The sequence below is a fragment of the Martes martes genome, assembly GCF_963455335.1.
Source record: "Martes martes genome assembly, chromosome: 11".
NCBI lineage: Eukaryota > Metazoa > Chordata > Mammalia > Carnivora > Mustelidae > Martes > Martes martes.
The window spans coordinates 25,210,170-25,229,916 of record NC_137899.1 but is presented as its reverse complement, the minus strand read 5'-3'; the positions used below and the strand labels follow the sequence as shown (position 1 = coordinate 25,229,916).

The following is a 19,747-nucleotide window of genomic DNA, read 5'->3' as shown; positions in this document are numbered from 1 at the left end:
TGATTTTGAAAGGGCAGATTTTCACCCCGCTGTAATTCCAAGCAGTCTCTCAGCCCTACCTTTTCAGCTCAGTCATTAAAAATTTCTAGCAAAGCCTGGGGCTAATTTAAAATGTGCATGCTCTTTGCTCTTTGGTGGATGCTAGTTGTAAGAGGAACATTATGGTAGTGGAAAATACAGCTTTGGAAAATGTTCCTCATTGTGTTTACAAACCATGATAAGGCAACTAGGATGGAAAATTAGCCTCCAAAGTAGAGCCTGATAAAAGGTAACAATAAAACTATGACAAAAATACAGCTGTATGTCACTCTGAGAAAACACAATTCGTTTAACTCCAAGCTTATGGAACCGGTAAATTAGAAGTAATTATTCCCTTTACAGCCATTTCCTAGCATCGTGAAAGAATCCACCAAAGACTTCACTTTTAAGTCAGTCTTCACAGTCCTAATATGATTTAGTTTATCTCTCTCCACCATCTCAATCCCCCAAAACGGTTTATATTTCTATGACTATGTCTGTTACAAAAATCAATCATTTTTCATAATCTAAGCACTCAGTAACGTAAGCAGTAGGGTCCCCAGCTGCCAGGGCTTGGCCCTGTGAATTACCTGCTGCTCTCCTGGCTGCTGGCCTCTCTGCTCAGCCCCCTGGGTCTCCTCATACAGATTAGGATAGACCTCAGCTGCAGGAGCTCCCACGTGTTACAGAAAAGGAAACCAAGGCCCAGAGGTTGGGTAGCTCACCCAGGAGTCTGCAGTGAATCAGTGATAATGCAGAGGCTCTTGCCGCCGCCCCCCACCCCCACCCCCGCCACCTGTGCTTCTGGCTTTATCCCACCTTCAAGCCCCCTCCCATCCCACCCCCAAGGAATTCAAAGACGTGAGACCAACCCTTAGCAAATGTCACTCAAGTAGTCTTCCCTGTGTTATTATTATAAGGCATCTGAATAAAAAAAAAAAAATAGTTGGGGGGTTGGGTGCCACTGGCTAATCACAGGCTGTGAGTGACTAGGGAAGATAAGACTTATTAATGGAACTAAAAGCCCTTTTCTATTCGAGTCTTCTAGAAACTAGACTTTGATCAAGGGCAGTCGTTTAAAAGGGCAAGTCAGAAGAATTGTCAGCCCTCACCAGTACAGACTACTATATATCTTGTATCGTGTGGAGGTTTTGCTAAGAAGTGCCATTCATCTTCAGAAATTCATGACAAACCACTTGACCCAAAGAAGTAAAACACCTTGAATCATGCCTTATCCTTGGGCAAGATGCCAGGAGGAAGACAGTGTTTGCTTGGTTAACATTTAACAGTCTCTCTCCCTAAGAGTGATTTTTAATAAAAAGTTTGCCGTGCTGTATGTTCTGTAACCCACAGATAAATTAAAAAGATACCTGATTTACAAGGAAATATACTGCAAGGTGCAAAACCAAGTGCACCAACATAATTTCATGCTCCCCTTGTCACCAGCTGATTATTGCCAATTAAATTTTGTTTTAATCAACCCACGCTATTGGAGTGCATGCCAAATGCTGCAAAAATGTATTCTTGCAATTTGTGGATCATGTGACTTTTGTGAAGATGCTCTTTGCTGCAGTTCTTACCAACTTTACTCATTTAGGTTTTCGAGTGCATTTCAAGTGCATTTAATTTTTGAAAACGTTCGACTGCAGACTGCTCGTTCACACCAGGAGAGTTTCCAAGTTAATTCAGCTCACTCTTCCTTGAAAGCTTCATCAGTATTGAAAATGATTAAGTTCAGGAAAGGATACTTTGATAGTAAAGTAAATGCCTAGAAATAGGATGGAACAGATTTTTTAAAGGCATAGGAAGACAGCTTTTCTTCTTAGCTGCTGTTTCTCCAACAGCGAGAAAGGACAGCCACAAGTGGATATGACAGCGAAGATGCCTTTTCAAGGACTGTTATCATTATTATTATGCTTTCCCAAGCAAAGGCAGTGGGAGGTGTGAGCCTGATTTACAATGAGATGGTTCAAAGCTGAAGGAAGTGAGCAATCAGCTTGTGAAGAGACAGAAGATATGTGAGAAGAGGGACAAAGTTGCCACCACCTTCTTACACAGAGAAGCGGTATCAGGAGCTGGGAAGAAGGGGGGGCGGCGCTCACAGAGGTTAAAGCCTTCAGCCTTATGCTTGCCTCAGCTTGTGCAAATGTCCTGTCCCTCCTCAGAAGGCACCAGGCACTGGCTTCCAACGCTCAAGAGAAAGAGAGAAAAGCACATGTATTAGGAGAGATAATGCCTAGTTAGTTACATCAGGTAAAAACTAAAGTAACGCAGAAGCTTCTGCAAATATTAAAATATTTTAAAAGTGTGCATGCTAAGGATAGAAAGGCGAAGTTTTCAATGAGACTGTGACAAGCTAGATCCTCAAAAAGGAGAAAGTGTGGAGTAAAGGAAGGAAACATCCCATAATACATTTAATTTTATTTACGAGATAATTATAGCACAGGTCTTGCACTTTAAACTAGTTTTGAGGGGCGCCTGGGTGGCTCAGTCAGTTAAGCACCTGCCTTTGGCTCAGATCATGAACCCAAGATTCTGGGATCGAGCACCGCGTCAGGGTCCCTGCTCAGCAAGGAGTCTGCTTCTCCCTCTTCCTCTCCCTCTCTCCCCACAATTGCTCTTTCTCCCACACACACTCACTCTCTCTCCCAGAAAATAAATGAAAAATCTTTTAAAAAACCTTTTTCTTAATTTAAAAAATAAACTAGTTTTGAGAGATGTTTTACCCACGGCACCAACTCCAGTGTTTAGCTGTTTTTTTCCCCAAGGATAGTAGAAGAGTGGCTTTAATTATTACACTGAAGTATAAATATTTATATATTTAGTAGCTCAGCTTTGAGACGTTCAACCTAATGACATATTATTTTGAATACACACTATTCATCTGAGAGAAGGGTATCTCTGAGGAATTTCCTCATGTGTCAATCTAGAATTGATGTGAAAGAACATTTTGTGACTTAATCAAAACACGTTAGAGTCCGTCTGAAAGCTATCCATCAGTACTTTCTCTCATATCTAAGGGAGAGTCTCATTCTCGGCTTAATGCCGAGAAAGAGAAGGCTTTCTTGGCAGCTGGCTGAAAGGGTGCCCCTGCATCCCCCAGTCCTGGTTACTAGACTTTTTGTCAATTCCAAACATGTTCCCTTCTTCTTTGTCTGTGAGCATGTCACCCGTTCAAATAAGTTGTCTGCTTTGAGGAGTCTAGACCAGGAGTACACCCACTCAGAGGCCTCGCAGGCAGGTCAGCCCCTCGCTTTGGTGGGGACCCAGCCTGTGGGCTGCCCCCTGCTCCGTCAGGCCCCATGAGGTTGTACACTGCATGTGGACACTCCAGCCGGGGCTGGCATGCCCCACTCCCTTATTAGGAGAAGGAAAGGAAAAGTGAGTTGGGGGAAATCGGAGAAGGAGACGAACCATGAGAGACTGTGCGCTCTGAGAAACAGACTGAGGGTTTTGGAAGGGAGAGGATGGGGGGGGGGGTTGGGTGAGGCTGGTGGTGGGTATTAAGGAGGGCACATATTGCATGGAGCACTGGGTGTGGTGCATAAACAATGAATCTTGGGACACTGAAAAAATTAAACTAAATTAAAAAAATTTAAAAAGATGAAGAACTTTGTTCTAGAGGTGGAAAGCAAAGTCGAAAGAATAGAACGGTATTCTTTTTACTGTTTTGCCCTCTTCCCCTAACCCCAGGCACCATTCACATTGAATAGTCAGTGACGTTCTTTCGGGGAAACCTCTAGAACCTGAGGGAGAGCTGCTCCAGACACTTATTGCAAAGACAGATCATTTTCCTTTGTTGCCACTTTACTGACAGGCACAGCCCTCAACCCCCTAAAATATGACAGCCAGAAAATGAGATCTCTCTTGTCACTGCCTATGACATTTAGTTACTGATTTGGTCCAATAACTCGGGGAGATTTTCAATTTAATGTTGCAGCCTAATAATTGTTTGTTTTTCTTCCTCCTGACTATCTCTAATCACTTTATTTCCAACTCGCGCAAGGACTGATAAAGGACATGTGCTTCACCAAGACCATAACAGCTTGTCTTTGAATATTTTCTAGCGGGGAGGGGACATTTTACGAGTAGTTTTAAATTCTGGTAGAAAAGAGGGAAAGGCTTTGACATTGGCATTTTTTTCTTTTCTCACCTCAGTACATTTCTTACAGATGAAAAGCATCCATTTGTCTTCTTTAATTAAAACCTGATTAATTAAATATTCCTGAAAAATTCAAATTTATCAAATGATAATAAGCAGCAGCCTGGATCTTATTCTGCTACTACAAACAAGAAATGAATACATTTTTGTAAGACTTTTTTAATCTGAGTGTACGAATAAATGCCGTTCCTTTTTCCTCTACATATCAGTAGAACAAAAATTCTCTTGTAGTCTGTGTTCTTTCTCCCTGATTTTTGAAATGGTTTTTGATGTTTGAAATGAAATGATTTTTCATTTCAGAATGGAATTGCAGTTTATCAAGTTAAGAGCCTTCGTTGGGACTTTTGCTAATTTTTTTTTTTTTTTTTTTTTTTAAGATTTTATTTATTTATTTGTCAGAGAAAGAGAGAGAGAGTGAGCACAGGCAGACAGAGTGGCAGAGGGAGAAGCAGGCTCCCTGCGGAGCAAGGAGCCCGATGTGGGACTCGATCCCAGGACGCTGGGATCATGACCTGAGCCGAAGGCAGCTGCTTAACCAACTGAGCCACCCAGGCGTCCCTTGCTAATTATTTTTAACTTGCCGTACGAGACACCTACCAGAGCTCTAAATGGGAGGCCATATCTAAAGACCCAAAAAAGAGTCATTATTTGTGGTTACCTTCCTTCTCACTATTTCTCTGTTCCAGAAACATCTTTTGAGCAAACTAATAAAACTGTAAGATGAGATGAAACAGTCCTATTTCTAGATACAGTATTTTAGGTGCCCGCTTCAGTTCTTTTAATCAGAACACCCAAACCTAAGTATTAAGTTAAAATGACAAAATTCTTTATCAATAACAGATGAGCTTTCATTTTTAAAAAGCAGCTTCTCTTGGCTGCCAACTTTCTATCATTTCTTCCCGTAAATAAGCTTGTTTTCTCATGGAAGTATTGGTTTGGATTATCTGGCTAATAATAGAGAATATTTTGAAATAATACAGCACAAAAATGAGCAATGCCACCCACACCTCGTTCAGAAATTCAAAACTCTTCATCCCCTGGGCCTGACATCATTGTTAGATTTAATCCTAGAGTAAGTAAATAAAAGAAGGATCCTTTAAGAAAGATGTTTTCCACCTACATGGAGTGAATTAATGCCTCTAGACTAACAGAGTATCACAAAATTAAATAAAACTGTGATTATGATGGGTCCCTTTACATGGACATCCTGGGCTGTTAGCCCCACTAACCGTACCCCTCCAGAAGCATTGCTCAATGGTGGCCTAGAACTCTTACTGGGTTTCTCTCTCCCGTGCCCAGTCTTCCTAAATCTACTAAAAACACTTTCCAGGGGCACCTGGGTGCCTCAGTGGGTTAAAGCTTCGGCTCAGGTCATGATCCCAGGGTCCTGAGATCGAGCCCCACATCAGGCTCTCTGCTCAGCGGGGAGCCTGCTTCCCCCTCTCTCTCTGCCTGCCTCTCTGCCTAACTTGTGATCTCTGTCAAAGATATAAATAAAATCCTTAAAAAAAAAAAAAAACACTTTCCACGCGTGGACCCTGAAGATACAGTCTTCACAAATTCTTTAAGTAATCCTGTGCACAATGCAGTTTAAGATACTGCCCTCCTGTTTTGTAATCTTTAATCAGTTATTATTATGAAACTAAGAAGCTCAGTATCTAGGGGTTCCTGGGTAGCTCACGTCAGCGTCTGACTCTTGCTTTTGGTTCAGGCCATGATCTCAGGGTCAGATCGTGAGATGGAGGCTTGTGTGGGGCTCCACGCTCAGCGAGGAGTCTGCTTCCCCTCTCCCTCTCCCTCTGCCTCTGCCCCTCCCTCTGCCCCTTCCTCACCTCTCTCTCTCTCAAATGAATAAATATATGTTTAAAAAAAAAAAAAAGAAAGCTCAATATCTAAAACCAGGTGTTGTCCTGGGCAGGGGGGGGTGGAGGGTGGAGTGTTGCAGATTTAACAAGAGGAAAATATAAACTAGTAGCAGCACAGAGGAAGCCGATGAGGGTTTAGCTATGTTTACTGTGAAGAATGGAATGGGGCTTAGACCTGGGTGCTCTGTAGCTAGGTTTGTAGCCCTTCAAATATTCTGCACTCATGGGGACTAGAAGCCAGTCAGCCAGTCTTGTCATGATGCTAATGTCTAGAACTGCATCTAGTACACAGAGGCATTCATCAAGACCCTTGTTACGAAACCGAGCGCCTGGGCATGCTGTGTTTTGCAGGGGAGCCCTGCCCAGAGAACGGGAGGAGTCCAGGCTCCGTGTCAACCCACCACAGCTCTCCGCGCAGTGACTACGCCACCTACACCAACAGCAACCACGCTGCCCCCAGTAGCAATGCCTCTCCGCCTGAAGGCTTCGCCTCCCACAGTCTGCAGACCAGCGATGTGGTCATTCACCGCAAGGAGAACGAAGGCTTCGGCTTTGTCATCATCAGCTCCCTGAACAGACCTGAGTCCGGATCCACTATCAGTAAGTGATGGCTTTGCTTGCCTTTGAATAAGGGGTCTTGGGCTCATCTGTTCTTGGTAGGGATACTGGACGTGTGGATCAGAAGACCATTGTAGGCACCTTGGGGAACCAGAAGCTTTTGGCTATGGGAAAAAATAATATAATTTAATAGAGGATTAGCAAACATTGCTGAACCTTCAGTTCAGAAAGAATGCAAGTTCACATCTAATGCCCCCCTGACCCCACAACCCCCATAAAAGCTCTTTGTTCCTATTATAGTGGGAAGAAAATAAAACTGAGTAGTGTGAGAGTATTGGTGTGAGAGGAGCTCCTTCCTGCTTGATAGGATGCAACCAGATATGCAAAGGATCTGGGGGGAGAGCAGTTGAGGAAGGAGCTCAGTGTTCAAGAGCTCTACAGAAGCCCAGTGTAGCGATGACAGAATGAATGTGAGAGCGACATGAGCCTAAGAGGCCTAGGCAAGAGCCAGGCTGCACGGGGCTTCACATGCCCACGGGAAGAAATCTGGAATATAGTCTAAGTCCATGGGAACCATGGAAGGAACTTATAAGTACATATATTTTTAAGTATTTATACTATTTATATTATTTATATTATAAGTATTATATATACCTATGCTTTTTAAGTCCGTTCTTGTACAAAATGAACTCGGGGGAAGAGAGCAAGAGTGGAAGCCTGAGACAGCATCAGGAGGTCATGAAAACTGTCCTAGGGGTGCCAACATCCTGGAACCTTGTCCTAGGCTGGTAGTAGTGGATGGGGGGGTTGTACGGGACTTCACCAAGGGCTCCTCCAAATCTGTGAGTCTGTACAACACGTATCATCAGAGGTTGTGTTTCTCTTGCAATTGGTCATCTTGGAGACCCTCAGTCTTCCTTGTTGGTTTTCCTTTCAGGATCAATATTCCAGAAGTTACTTGGCTGCCAGCAGGTGGTAGGACAGTAAAGGCAATAGGAAAACTTGCTCGTTTGCCATGTTGAAGTGATTTAGCCCAAAATATTATGGATAGAAATACCAAAATAGAGAGCACTGAGACAAAAAAAATAATTAGGTCATGTGGTAGTCCTAAAATTCTTATAACTATGATTGTTTCCAGCATGTGGGGTAAGGGAGGGGTGTCAAACAATACTCAAGGAACCAAATCATTGAGAATGAATAAGAACTTTTTATGATACAGTTAATGTTCTCAAAACACCACCAGGACTGAATGGAAAGAATGACCCCGTTTCACTTTACCTTTGACAAACTCAAGAATGAAAACCATGGAAGTGTTGAACCTCAATGAGTATGTGCAGAAATGCAAGTACATGCATCTGAAAGTACAATTTCATTTCTCTTTCCCTGCATGATAAGATGAAGGAATAAATCCCATCTTAAAGCATAGGGTAAAAGCAGGATTCTCCCAGTGCGATAGAGTCACCAAGATTGAAAGGACATAAGACTAAAGATTTTCATGCATTATATAAACAACGTTCCAATCATTTATACTTGGGGGAAATGTTTAGAGATCTCTTGTACCTGTTCTAAGTAGACCACCACAAGGAAACCATTCAACATGTATTTAAGGTCTCAGGTTTCTTTGAAGTGTGATGGTGTTATTACTAAATGCACAGAGAATTGTGTGTGTGTGTGTGGGTGTGCACGCGCATGTGTGTGCATGTGTGTGCGTGTGTGTGTGCACACATGCACTTATCACATAGAGAAGCCACAGGTGCTTTTTCGATTGCAAATCAAATCCATGCATAAGTAGGTCTGGAAAACAACAGGTGCAGCTACTTACAATTAATGTGAATTTTTCTTCCAACCAAGTGACATTAGAGTGACCTCAAAAGAATAATTCTAGCCATTTTCAAAACAGTATTATTTTACATCACCCTGGAGAGTGGAAATGTATTCATGATGCTTCCTGCCTTCTTTTTTTCACATGTTTATTTCTTTTCAATTTAAGGCATTCAAAATGCAGGTTGCCCCCATGCTCTGTGGGAAGAGCAGTTATTATACTGATGGCCTGTAGCGTTTACAATATATAATTTGCAGCAGGCACCTAAAAGCTTTCTGGGCCTGACGCTGTTTCATACTTAACTTCTGTTATAATTTTGAGCTCTAATTTTGGAGAGAAATGCTAAGTACCTCATGAGTGGGAAAGAGCCTTCCTCGTGTCACATATCCATCGTCAGAATAGCAAAAGTCCTTTATTCTGTGAGACTGGAGAGCATGATACCATCAGGGACTCGGGAGTCACAATCATTCCTGGGGGCTTGGGTCATTTTTCTCTTCATGTCTTACCTGAACCCAAGGACCACGAACATGATCGTGGTTCGCTACTGAGCCTCTTTGTTGGCAGACAGAGCACTGTTAACACCTTTGAGAGGTGACCCAGCTAAAATCGTACTGCCGGGCTTCATCGTCTCCTACCTGTGTGACCTTGAGGAAGTCCCATGACCTGTTTGGGCCTCAGTTTCCTTGGCTGTAAAGACAAGATAAGGTTAGGATCTATGTTGAGAGGTTGCTCTGAGGATTAAATGAATGAGTACAGGGAAGTGCTCAGAAGAGCTCTGGTTCAGAGTAAGCACTACGTCACTGTTGCTGTCCAGACCAGCATTATCTTTCTATTCCGCCAGCTGCCGCTTCTCGGATGGTCTCTTCCGTCGGGCATGAGTCAGAGCCCCCACTCTCCCAGAGCAGCCAATGAGGGGCCAGCTCCCCGTCCACGTGCTGACCTTCTGGGAGCACAGTCTGCCCCACCGGCCGACCCCCCGCAGCCTGGGTCAGTGGGGAGGGACGAGAGCAGTGGCAGACACACCAGTGCAGCTGAGTCTGTCTTTCTTTGCTGAGGCTTCAGGCTAGAAGTCTCCCCAGAATTCACTAGCCAATAAACTAGAAAAGTCACCGGAAACATCAAAATTCAGGCCCGAAGCTGTGCCTTTTAGAATCTCCTACAAATAATATGTCTCTCTGGACTGTATCAGAGAAGACAGGAGAGGTGGAGAACCCACGTGAAAATGTCACCACCCCGAAGGTGACAAAAGGAGTTACTTCCCACAGCTTCCTCGGTCCAGGAGAGAACTCTGCCAAGGATGCCAGGCGGTCGGCCAGTTGAGAACTTGGGGCGCTGAGTTCCTGGCTTATTTATACCTGGCATTTAGTCTGGCTCATTACTAAGCCTCATGTCTTTTTTACAAAGTATTATTTCCCAAAAAATTAAGAAGAAATTCCCTTTATATTCATTAATGTAATTAAGGAACACACTGCTTCCTTCCAAAGCCAGTAACCCAGGAGGCCAAATACTGCTTGGTAGCAGACGGAACTTAGAAGCCCCTGTCTGAGGTACAAGAATATTCTTCCTGATTTAAAGCGGGAATAAGCAAGGTTCCTGAGCGTTTATATCCCGTTGTCCAAAATATTAATTTTTTTTTCAGACCTTAAAATTGGTGCCAAGGTGGGGCGCCTGGGTGGCTCAGTCGGTTGAGCATCTGACTCTTGATTTCAGCTCGGGTCATGATCTCGGGGTCCTGGGATCGAGCCCCACGTCAGGCTCTCTACTCAGCATGAAGTCTGCTCGTCCTCCTTCCTCTGCTCCTCCCTCACTCTTTCTCTGTCTCTGTCTCTCTCTCTCAAATAAATAAATAGTATCTTTAAAAATATTAGATCCAAGGAATAACAGAATGGCTTACAGACCAGAGCTTAGGCTAAGAGTAATCTGTAATAGGCAATTGAATTTTAAATTCTTAAGAAGATACTAACAAAGGTTTGTATGCAAACATGTCCATTGCCATATTATTGATAAACATAGAATATTGGAAACAACCTTAGAAGCTTCTCAAAACCTGGAAATTTGGTATATTTGGGAAGTTCAAGGCATTTCCTGCCTTTGATGAGCTCTCTTGTCACGGAGGTCTGTGTACACAGCGGAGAGAAGACTTGGTAACATTCTGACTCTGAGTGGAGCACAAGCTTGCTCTATAATGATGTCCCGGTGGCCACACACAGTGGGGTTGACAGGTTGGTCTTTCGGTTGCCCCAGCTCAAGGCGGAGCCCTGACATCCGGGTTTTATCACAGAGCTATAACCTGACCTCGTAGGTGCTTGCTTTGGCCCCCACCTGCCTCAAACCCTCTCTCCTACCACAGGTTCCCAGGAAGGGTTTTGGCACAAATGATGAAAAAAAGTGCCCCTCAGTCTCCTGGTTTTCTGTAATTTGTCAGGAAGGTTATGTTGGCATTTATGGGGTAGACACACATGGGCACTGAGACAGCAGTGGTAGAAGGGGGCAGCTTGTGCAGGGAGTCTGTAAACCGAAACGCAGGCCCATAACAAGCTGCAAGGGAGAACATGTTAGGGACAGCAGGGGAACCATCTTTCCCACCCTTCCTGCCTTTGTTCCTCTTGTCTTAACAGCCTGGACTCTGTTTTCTGTGGGGGTGGGGCCTCTGGAGCTGCAGAATCAGGGGCCGAGCCTTTCTTGAGGAGGATGAGTGTGAGGCTGGCACCAAATATTGGGGTGCATGAGAAAGGAGGTGAGATGAGCAGGTGGAGACTGGTGCTGGGGGAGGATTTGGTGATCATTCTGGAGGTGTGGGGGTGCTCTTACCTGTCCCAGAGTGCCAAGTCATAGGCAGGCACTGTTGCAGGCTAAGTGGCTAGTGAGGGCTGGGGCCCTCAGGGAGCCCCCCTCAGCAGGCCAGAGTCCCCATCCTAGGAAGGAGCCCCTTCCCACACTTCTCCCTGGCCATTGGCCTTACTTTGTACATCAGAAGGCTCTGCACACTCTTCAAGCTGCTCTTGGCTTACAGAGGCATCAAAATTAAAAAAAAAAAAAAAAAAAGATACGAGTGTATCACTTGTGAGCACACTGCTGGTGCTGGTGCTACAACTTTCTGTTTCCACATGTGTGCTTCCTCTGACACGGCTTGGAGTACAGACTTGGTCATTGTTAACTTTCCCTCAGGCCCACCACAATCCAACATTCTAGAACAAGTTAGTTACCTTCAGTAAAATGCCCTGATGACTTTCCTCAAAGTCTTTGATGACGTCTGTGGGGTCTGGAGTTTAGAGGTTATTCTAGAAATTCAAAAGCTTCGCTAGCAGGTCTTCTTATGACATTTTAAAGCATAGCTTCCTAAAAAGAGTGAAATAAAAGTGGGCAAGCCGTGAGGCAGTTTAGGATTTTTCCCCAAGAAACTCACCCCCTAGACTATGCAACCACTGAATAGTCACCTGACCTTAGGGAAGATACGAATTAAAACAGAAAGCCAAGGTTTCTTTAGTGTTGCCCTGACACAAGGAGATTTAGTTTCATGCAAAGTGCATTGGACGAGAGGCTGGGGCTTCTCTCCAGTTTATCCATCCACCACCAGCTGTGTCCCTCGAACGCATGAGGGGTCATCCCGTATGCTCCTTCATCTAAAGAATAAGGAAAGGTGGTCTTCGCAGCCGCTTCCAGCTCTAAATTATATGATGCCATGAATCAGCACGGAAATGAGGTATTCGGTTCATTTTGTCTGTGTGTGCAAAGCCTGGGGTACCTCTGAGGCCTGGATCATATTTTTCATTGGCTCAAGCCGTCATTTTAAGCCTGCGTAGCATTCATGTCTGATAATGTTTTGAAGGCGGCCCCGCTGTTAAGAAGCGATCTGAAGCAAGCACTTTAAAGACACAAAACCAGCTCTCCTTTAAGGCGATTTACTCAGCACTTGTGAACTGATAACCTTGGTGTAACACACTAAGATAGAAGGAATGAGACTGCTGGAGACAAAAGGAAGCCCCCCCCAGGGGGTCCTGCCCCACACCCCACCAGCGTTGGCTGTCTTGGTACACCTGCATCCTGGCGCACTCCTTTTATTGCCTTATGGTTACAAAGTCCTTCCCTAAATGAAGTCTCTAAGTATCAGTAACCAGTAAGCGCCTCATCTTACATTTTATTGGTTTAGGTTGTAACAAGGGATTTTCTTCGGACCTCCATGCTGAGGCTTGTTCATTGATCGCCTGAAAAGCACAGGTACTCGGTGCCCCTGGTGCCAATGCTGGGACCTTGATCTTCTCTAAATCATTGTAAACTTTGACCAATCAATGTTCCCAGCCCCAAAAGTCACTGCTGGAAAGGTTCTTAAGTCATACCCAGGCCGTTGGACATGGGAATTAGAAAATGAGTCTCATTTCTTCATCTCTCGTTGGTTTGCAAAAGCAAGTTTCCTTTCAGAGTTCTTAACCAGTTTTGAAACATGTAACACTGTATTCCCTTAATCCTTAAATGAACCTCTGCTTTGGAGTCCTTTGATGACACAGTGCTTTCACTTGGAGTTTCTGCTGAGGGCAGCTCACTCAGGAGGCATAAGGGGTATCTATCACCCAAACCGTTACTGTGAGTGCTTCTGTAACAGAAGTATAGGGCAGGTGCAGGACACCATATAAAATGCCAATTTTCCTTCAAGTATCTGCCTTCTAATTACAACTCACGGGCCATCAGATAAGCAAATGTCTTCATAATCTTGCAAAAAATCCACATATACCAAAAAGTTAGGATTGTGTTCATAGTCTGTACCGATATACATATGTTTTAAATCAACTCAGTCTCATCACACTTACTAGTGAGATTTACTTCCCGCTGCAGGAGGTAGCCAGGGGCTAGGGTAGGAGTGGGGTGCACTTGCTCATGAGGTGAAGGTTATCAACAAATATGCCACTTGCTATGGACGGTCCAGTCTTCCTATAACGAGTCCTTGGTCATCACACTCATGATAGGAATATCTACAGAGGAGAGGCGCCTGGGCGTTCAGTCCTTAAGCATCTGACTTCAGCTCAGGTCATGACTGCAGGCTCCCTACCCAGTGGGTAGTCTGTTTCCCCGTCCTTCTGCCCCTCCCCCGATGTGTGCACATGGTCTTGCACACACACTCTCCCTTTCCCTCTCTCCCCCGCGCTCTCAAATAAATAAATAAATAAATAAAATCTTTTTAAAAAGAAATATCTACAGGGCGTGTGGGTGGCTCAGTGGGTTAAGCCTCTGCCTTCAGCTCCGGTCATGATCTCAGGGTCCTGGGATCGAGCCCCACATCGGGCTCTCTGCTCAGCAGGGAGCCTGCTTCCCTTCCTCTCTCTCTGCCTGCCTCTCTGCCTACTTGTGATCTCTGTCTGTCAAATAAAAAAAATAAAATAAAAAAAGAAATACCTACAGGGTAAAGTGTGAACACACTGCTCTTATATCCAAGACCCTGGATAACGTGGAGCAGCCACTTTTTACCAAAGGCTTCTGCAATTCCAGTCCATAAAGCGGGGTTGGTTACTTCACCCCTGAAAGACAACTTTTGCTTTGTCCCAGTGTCGGTGTTTTGCCGGCTGCCACTTGGAAGGGCTCCTCCTCTCCAACAATACGTTCTACCAAGCTCTTTCCCAGGCACCACGCTAAGACTCCTACATCATGTTTAATTTTTGCCGTAACCCTATGAGGCAGTCTACTACCCAGATAGTAAGCATCTCTCACAAGCAGCTCGGAAAACTCTTAATCTCTGACTAAGATTCTGCCTGACCCCTTCCCCTTCTCCCTGAAATGTTTTCTCCAGTTCTTACATGGAATTCTTGTCTGTAAACTCTTAAATTGTTGACCGCTTCTTGACTTCCCTTGTGTTATTATGCTGTGGTTACTCTCTATTATTGTCATTTTTACTTTGCATGTGTTCATGGTTTGCTTCCCCTAAACAGATTATAAGCTCCTTAAGGACAAGAAATAATGACATTTCTTTGATTCTCTTATAGTTCCACCTATTTGTCCCATAATTTATGTTGGAGGGGTTGGATTGGATCTTCCTGTAACGGTCCAGCGCTGTCCTCATGAAAGTAAAAGTGTGAATGTGCTCTGCTCTCACTTTTCCTGTGCCTAACTCTAGCTGTCCTGTCCCTCCAAGGTAGTAAGACGTATTTCTGAGAATGGGCAGAGCAGCAAAGGATCCCTTAGGGGGAGGAATTGCGTGTAAGCTGGTCCTTGCCCAGCACGAGAAATTACACTCTAAGAAAGCAGAACTGGAACAATGTCCCAGAATACAGATTTCTCCTTAATTGTTCTCAGCTGAGTGAATGATTGAACAGCCAGCTCAGAGCCTGGTGAAGTCTTAGATGCGAGAGCCCTCTAAGAAATCAGGCTCACGGGAGCCATCTCTGTGTCTCTGGGCAGCCCCTCTGGTCTCAAGCCTCTGGGTTGCAAAGCCTTTGTCCTCTGAAGGGCCGGGCTGTGGCCTCAGCATGCTCTCTGGTTTGCCTCATCCTGGCCCTGGCTGTTGCTGGAATCGCCATCCATCTGTGTGAACACCACCTCGGCGATAATTATATTGTCCTTAAACAGGAGGGTTTGGATGGCATCCCAAGCTCCTTGGAAAAAAAGTATTCCTTCAAATTAGTTACTCGTTTCGCAGTCCTCATTAACAAAGCAACTCACTCCAGTTCCAACTGAACAACTCCTCAATCACATTGCTTCTTGAGAGGATCAGACCCGGCTCAAACCAGGATGAATAGGACCTATTGATTAAATTCCATTCTCTCAACCCGGAGCATGACTAGTTTTGATCCCAAGCTAAAACCTGGCTGCTGAGGTCCTACAAGGACGCAGACGAGCAAACACAAAAAGATTTTATGTCAAATTCTGAGTACTGATATCTGAGCACCGAACCATCTATTAACTAAAATAGAAAGACGATCGTGAAGATGGCACTCTCTTAGCGCTAACAGATTTAAAGATCATTTAATTGTAAGAGTAAGTCCACAGAGAAACACCATCATTCTTTTCTATTTTCAAAGAGAAGAGCAGTGTAACCTATCAAAAAATCTGTGAGTGCTCACAGAGCATTTTTTCAAAATTCTAGACCATTTTTTCTTATCATTTGACTAGAGCTTATAAATCGTAAGTTTTCCCCACCAGGGAATAATTTTTCAGGAGAGATTTTATTATTGTGTTCAGAGACTCTCTAGGCAGCAGCAGAAGGTCGATGAGTGAATGTCTTCTTACCTTCAGCTACTTAAGGTAACTTAAGGTTGTCTTAAAAGTGGGGCAAATGGGGGGGAGGAGTCAAGATGGTGGAGAAGTAGCAGGCTGAGACGACATCGGGTAGCAGGAGATCAGCTAGATAGCTTATCTAACCATTGTGAACACCTATAAATCCAACGGGAAATCGAAGAGAAGAAGAGCAACAATCCCAGAAACAGAAAATCGATCACTTTCTGAAAGGTAGGACCTGCGGAGAAGTGAATCCAAAGCGACGGGAAGATAGACCCCGGGGGGAGGGGCCGGCACCCGGCAAGCGGCGGAGCGACGGAGCACAAAATCGGGACTTTTAAAAGTCGGCTCCACTGGGAGACATCGCTCCAGAGGCTAAACTGGGGGGAAACCCAGGCGGGGTCAGCATAACCCCAGGACCCGCGGGGTCACAGAAGGACTGGGGATGTCTGAGTGCCGCAGAGCTCGCAGGTATTAGAGCGAGGAAGCCGGCTATAGCGACAAAGCCGAGGAGTGAGCTCTAAGCCCGGGGTTACCTTGTGCCGGTCGCAGGCTGGGTGGGCTCGGAGCGCGGCCGGAGGCCACGGAGACAAAAGCGACCCGGCGCTTTTCTCCAGCTCCAACAATTGACTGCTTTCCTCGAGGCGCGACCGCAAGCCAGGGAGGCGGGGCTATTGGGCGCTTTGCTCTGAGAGTGCACTGAGGAGCGGAACCCCAAGCTCTCGGCTCCTCCGGGCCGAGAGATTGGGAGGCCGCCATCTTCATTCCCGTCCTCCGGAACTCTACGGAAAGCGCTCAGGGAACAAAAGCTCCCGAAAGCGAACCTGAGCGGATTACTTAGCCTGGCCCCTGGCAAGGGCGGTGCAATTCCGCCTGCGGCAAAGACACTTGAGAATCACTACAACAGGCCCCTCCCCCAGAAGATCAACAAGAAACCATCCAAAACCAACTTCAGTCACCAAGAACAGCGGAATTCCACAGCAGGAGAAAGCAAATCCTACCTGGACAAAATGACAAGGCGGAAAAACTCACCTCAAAAAAAAGAACAAGAGGCCGTACCGAAGGCTGGAGACCTAATCAATACAGACATAGGTAGCATGACAGATCTAGAGTTCAGAATGACAATTCTCAAGGTTCTAGCCGGGCTCGAAAAAGGCATAGAAGATATTAGAGAAACCCTCTCCGGAGAGATAAAAGCCCTTTCTGGAGAAATAAAAGAACTAAAATCTAACCAAGTTGAAATCAAAAAAGCTATTCATGAGGTGCAATCAAAAATGGAAGCTCTCACTGCCAGGATAAATGAGGCAGAAGAAAGAATTAGTGACATAGAAGACCAAATGACAGAGAATAAAGAAGCTGAGCAAAAGAGAGACAAACAACTACTGGAACACGAGGAGAGGATTCGAGAGATAAGTGACACCATAAGACGACACAACATTAGAATAATTGGGATTCCAGAAGAAGAAGAAAGAGAGAGGGGAGCAGAAGGTATATTGGAGACAATTATTGGAGAGAATTTCCCTAATATGGCAAAGGGAACAAACATCAAAATCCAGGAGATGCTAAGAACGCCCCTCAAAATCAATAAAAATAGGTCCACACCTCGTCACCTGATAGTAAAATTTACAAGTCTTAGCGACAAAGAGAAAATCCTGAAAGCAGCCCGGGAAAAGAAGTCTGTAACATACAAGGGTAAAAACATTAGATTGGCAGCGGACCTATCCACAGAGACCTGGCAGGCCAGAAAAAACTGGCATGATATATTCAGAGCACTAAACGAGAAAAACATGCAGCCAAGAATACTATATCCGGCTAGGCTATCATTGAAAATAGAAGGAGAGATAAAGAGCTTCCAGGACAAACAAAAGCTGAAAGAATTTGCAAACACCAAACCAGCTCTACAGGAAATATTGAAAGGGGTCCTCTAAGCAAAGAGAGACCCTAAAAGGAGTAGATCAGAAAGAAACAGAAACAATATACAGTAACAATCATCTTACAGGCAATACAATGGCACTAAATTCATATCTCTCAATAGTTACCCTGAATGTTAATGGGCTCAATGCCCCAATCAAAAGACACAGGGTATCAGAATGGATAAAAAAACAAAACCCATCCATATGCTGCCTACAAGAAACTCATTTTAGACCCGAAGACACCTCCAGATTTAAAGTGAGGGGGTGGAAAACAATGTACCATGCTAATGGACATCAGAAGAAAGCTGGGGTGGCAATCCTTATATCAGATCAATTAGATTTTAAGCCAAAGACTATAATAAGAGATGAGGAAGGACACTATATCATACTCAAAGGGTCTGTCCAACAAGAAGATCTAACAATCTTAAATATCTATGCCCCTAACATGGGAGCAGCCAACTATATAAACCAATTAATAACAAAATCAAAGAAATACATCGACAGTAATACAATAATAGCAGGGGACTTTAACACTCCCCTCACTGAAATGGACAGATCATCTAAGCAAAAGATCAACAAGGAAATAAAGGCCTTAAATGACACACTGGACCAGATGGACATCACAGATATATTCAGAACATTCCATCCCAAAGCAACAGAATATACATTCTTCTCTAGTGCACATGGAACATTCTCCAGAATAGACCACATCCTGGGTCATAAATCAGGTCTCAATCGGTACCAAAAGATCGAGATCATTCCCTGCATATTTTCAGACCACAATGCTCTGAAGCTCGAACTCAATCACAAGAGGAAATTTGGAAAGAACGCAAATACATGGAGACTAAACAGCATCCTTCTAAAAAATGAATGGGTCAACCAGGAAATTAAAGAAGAATTGAAAAAATTCATGGAAACAAATGATAATGAAAACACAACAGTTCAAAATCTGTGGGACACAACAAAGGCAGTCCTGAGAGGAAAATATATAGCAGTGCAAGCCTTTCTCAAGAAACAAGAAAGGTCTCAAATACACAACCTAACCCTACACCTAAAGGAGCTGGAGAGAGAACAACAAAGAAAGCCTAAACCCAGCAGGAGAAGAGAAATCATAAAGATCAGAGCAGAAATCAATGAAATAGAAACTAAAAAAACAATAGAACAAATCAACAAAACTAGGAGCTGGTTCTTTGAAAGAATTAATAAGATTGATAAGCCCCTGGCCAGACTTATCAAAAAGAAAAGAGAAAGGACGCAAATAAATAAAATCATGAATGAAAGAGGAGAGATCACAACCAACACCAAAGAAATACAAACAATTATAAGAACATACTACGAGCAACTCTATGGCAACAAATTTGACAACCTGGAAGAAATGGATACATTTCTAGAGATGTATAAACTACCACAACTGAACCAGGAAGAAATAGATAACCTGAACAGACCCATAACCAGTAAGGAGATTGAAACAGTCATCAAAAATCTCCAAACAAACAAAAGTCCAGGACCAGACGGCTTCCCAGGGGAATTCTACCAAACATTTAAAGAAGAATTAATTCCTATTCTCCTGAAACTGTTCCAAAAAATAGAAATGGAAGGAAAACTTCCAAACTCATTCTATGAGGCCAGCATCACCTTGATCCCAAAACCAGACAAGGATCCCACCAAAAAAGAGGATTACAGACCAATATCCTTGATGAACACAGATGCGAAAATTCTCACCAAAATACTGGCCAATAGGATCCAACAGTACATTAAAAGGATTATTCACCACGACCAAGTGGGATTTATTCCAGGGCTGCAAGGTTGGTTCAACGTCCGCAAATCCATCAATGTGATACAATACATTAATAAAAGAAAGAGTAAGAACCATATGATACTCTCAATAGATGCTGAAAAAGCATTTGACAAAGTGCAGCATCCCTTCCTGATCAAAACTCTTCAAAGTGTAGGGATAGAAGGCACATACCTCAATATTATCAAAGCCATCTATGAAAAACCCACCGCAAATATCATTCTCAATGGAGAAAAACTGAAAGCTTTTCCGCTAAGGTCAGGAACACGGCAGGGATGTCCGTTATCACCACTGCTGTTCAACATAGTACTAGAAGTCCTAGCCTCAGCAATCAGACAACAAAAAGAAATTAAAGGCATCCAAATCGGCAAAGAAGAAGTCAAACTATCACTCTTTGCAGATGATATGATA

General features: G+C 44.0%; 1 protein-coding gene across 3 annotated transcripts in view; it reads left to right on the top strand.

Moving 5' to 3' along the window:
- The window catches only part of MAGI2 (membrane associated guanylate kinase, WW and PDZ domain containing 2), a gene marked incomplete at its 3' end in the record, with an annotated part of 1,345,444 nt that overhangs the window by 1,179,232 nt on the left and 146,465 nt on the right, over positions 1-19,747 (top strand). For all 3 annotated transcript variants that reach the window (XM_080818052.1, XM_080818051.1, XM_080818053.1), the window contains one exon: positions 6,397-6,645. In XM_080818052.1, the coding sequence (XP_080674178.1) occupies positions 6,397-6,645 (249 nt within the window). The remainder of the gene's footprint in view (positions 1-6,396; positions 6,646-19,747) is intronic.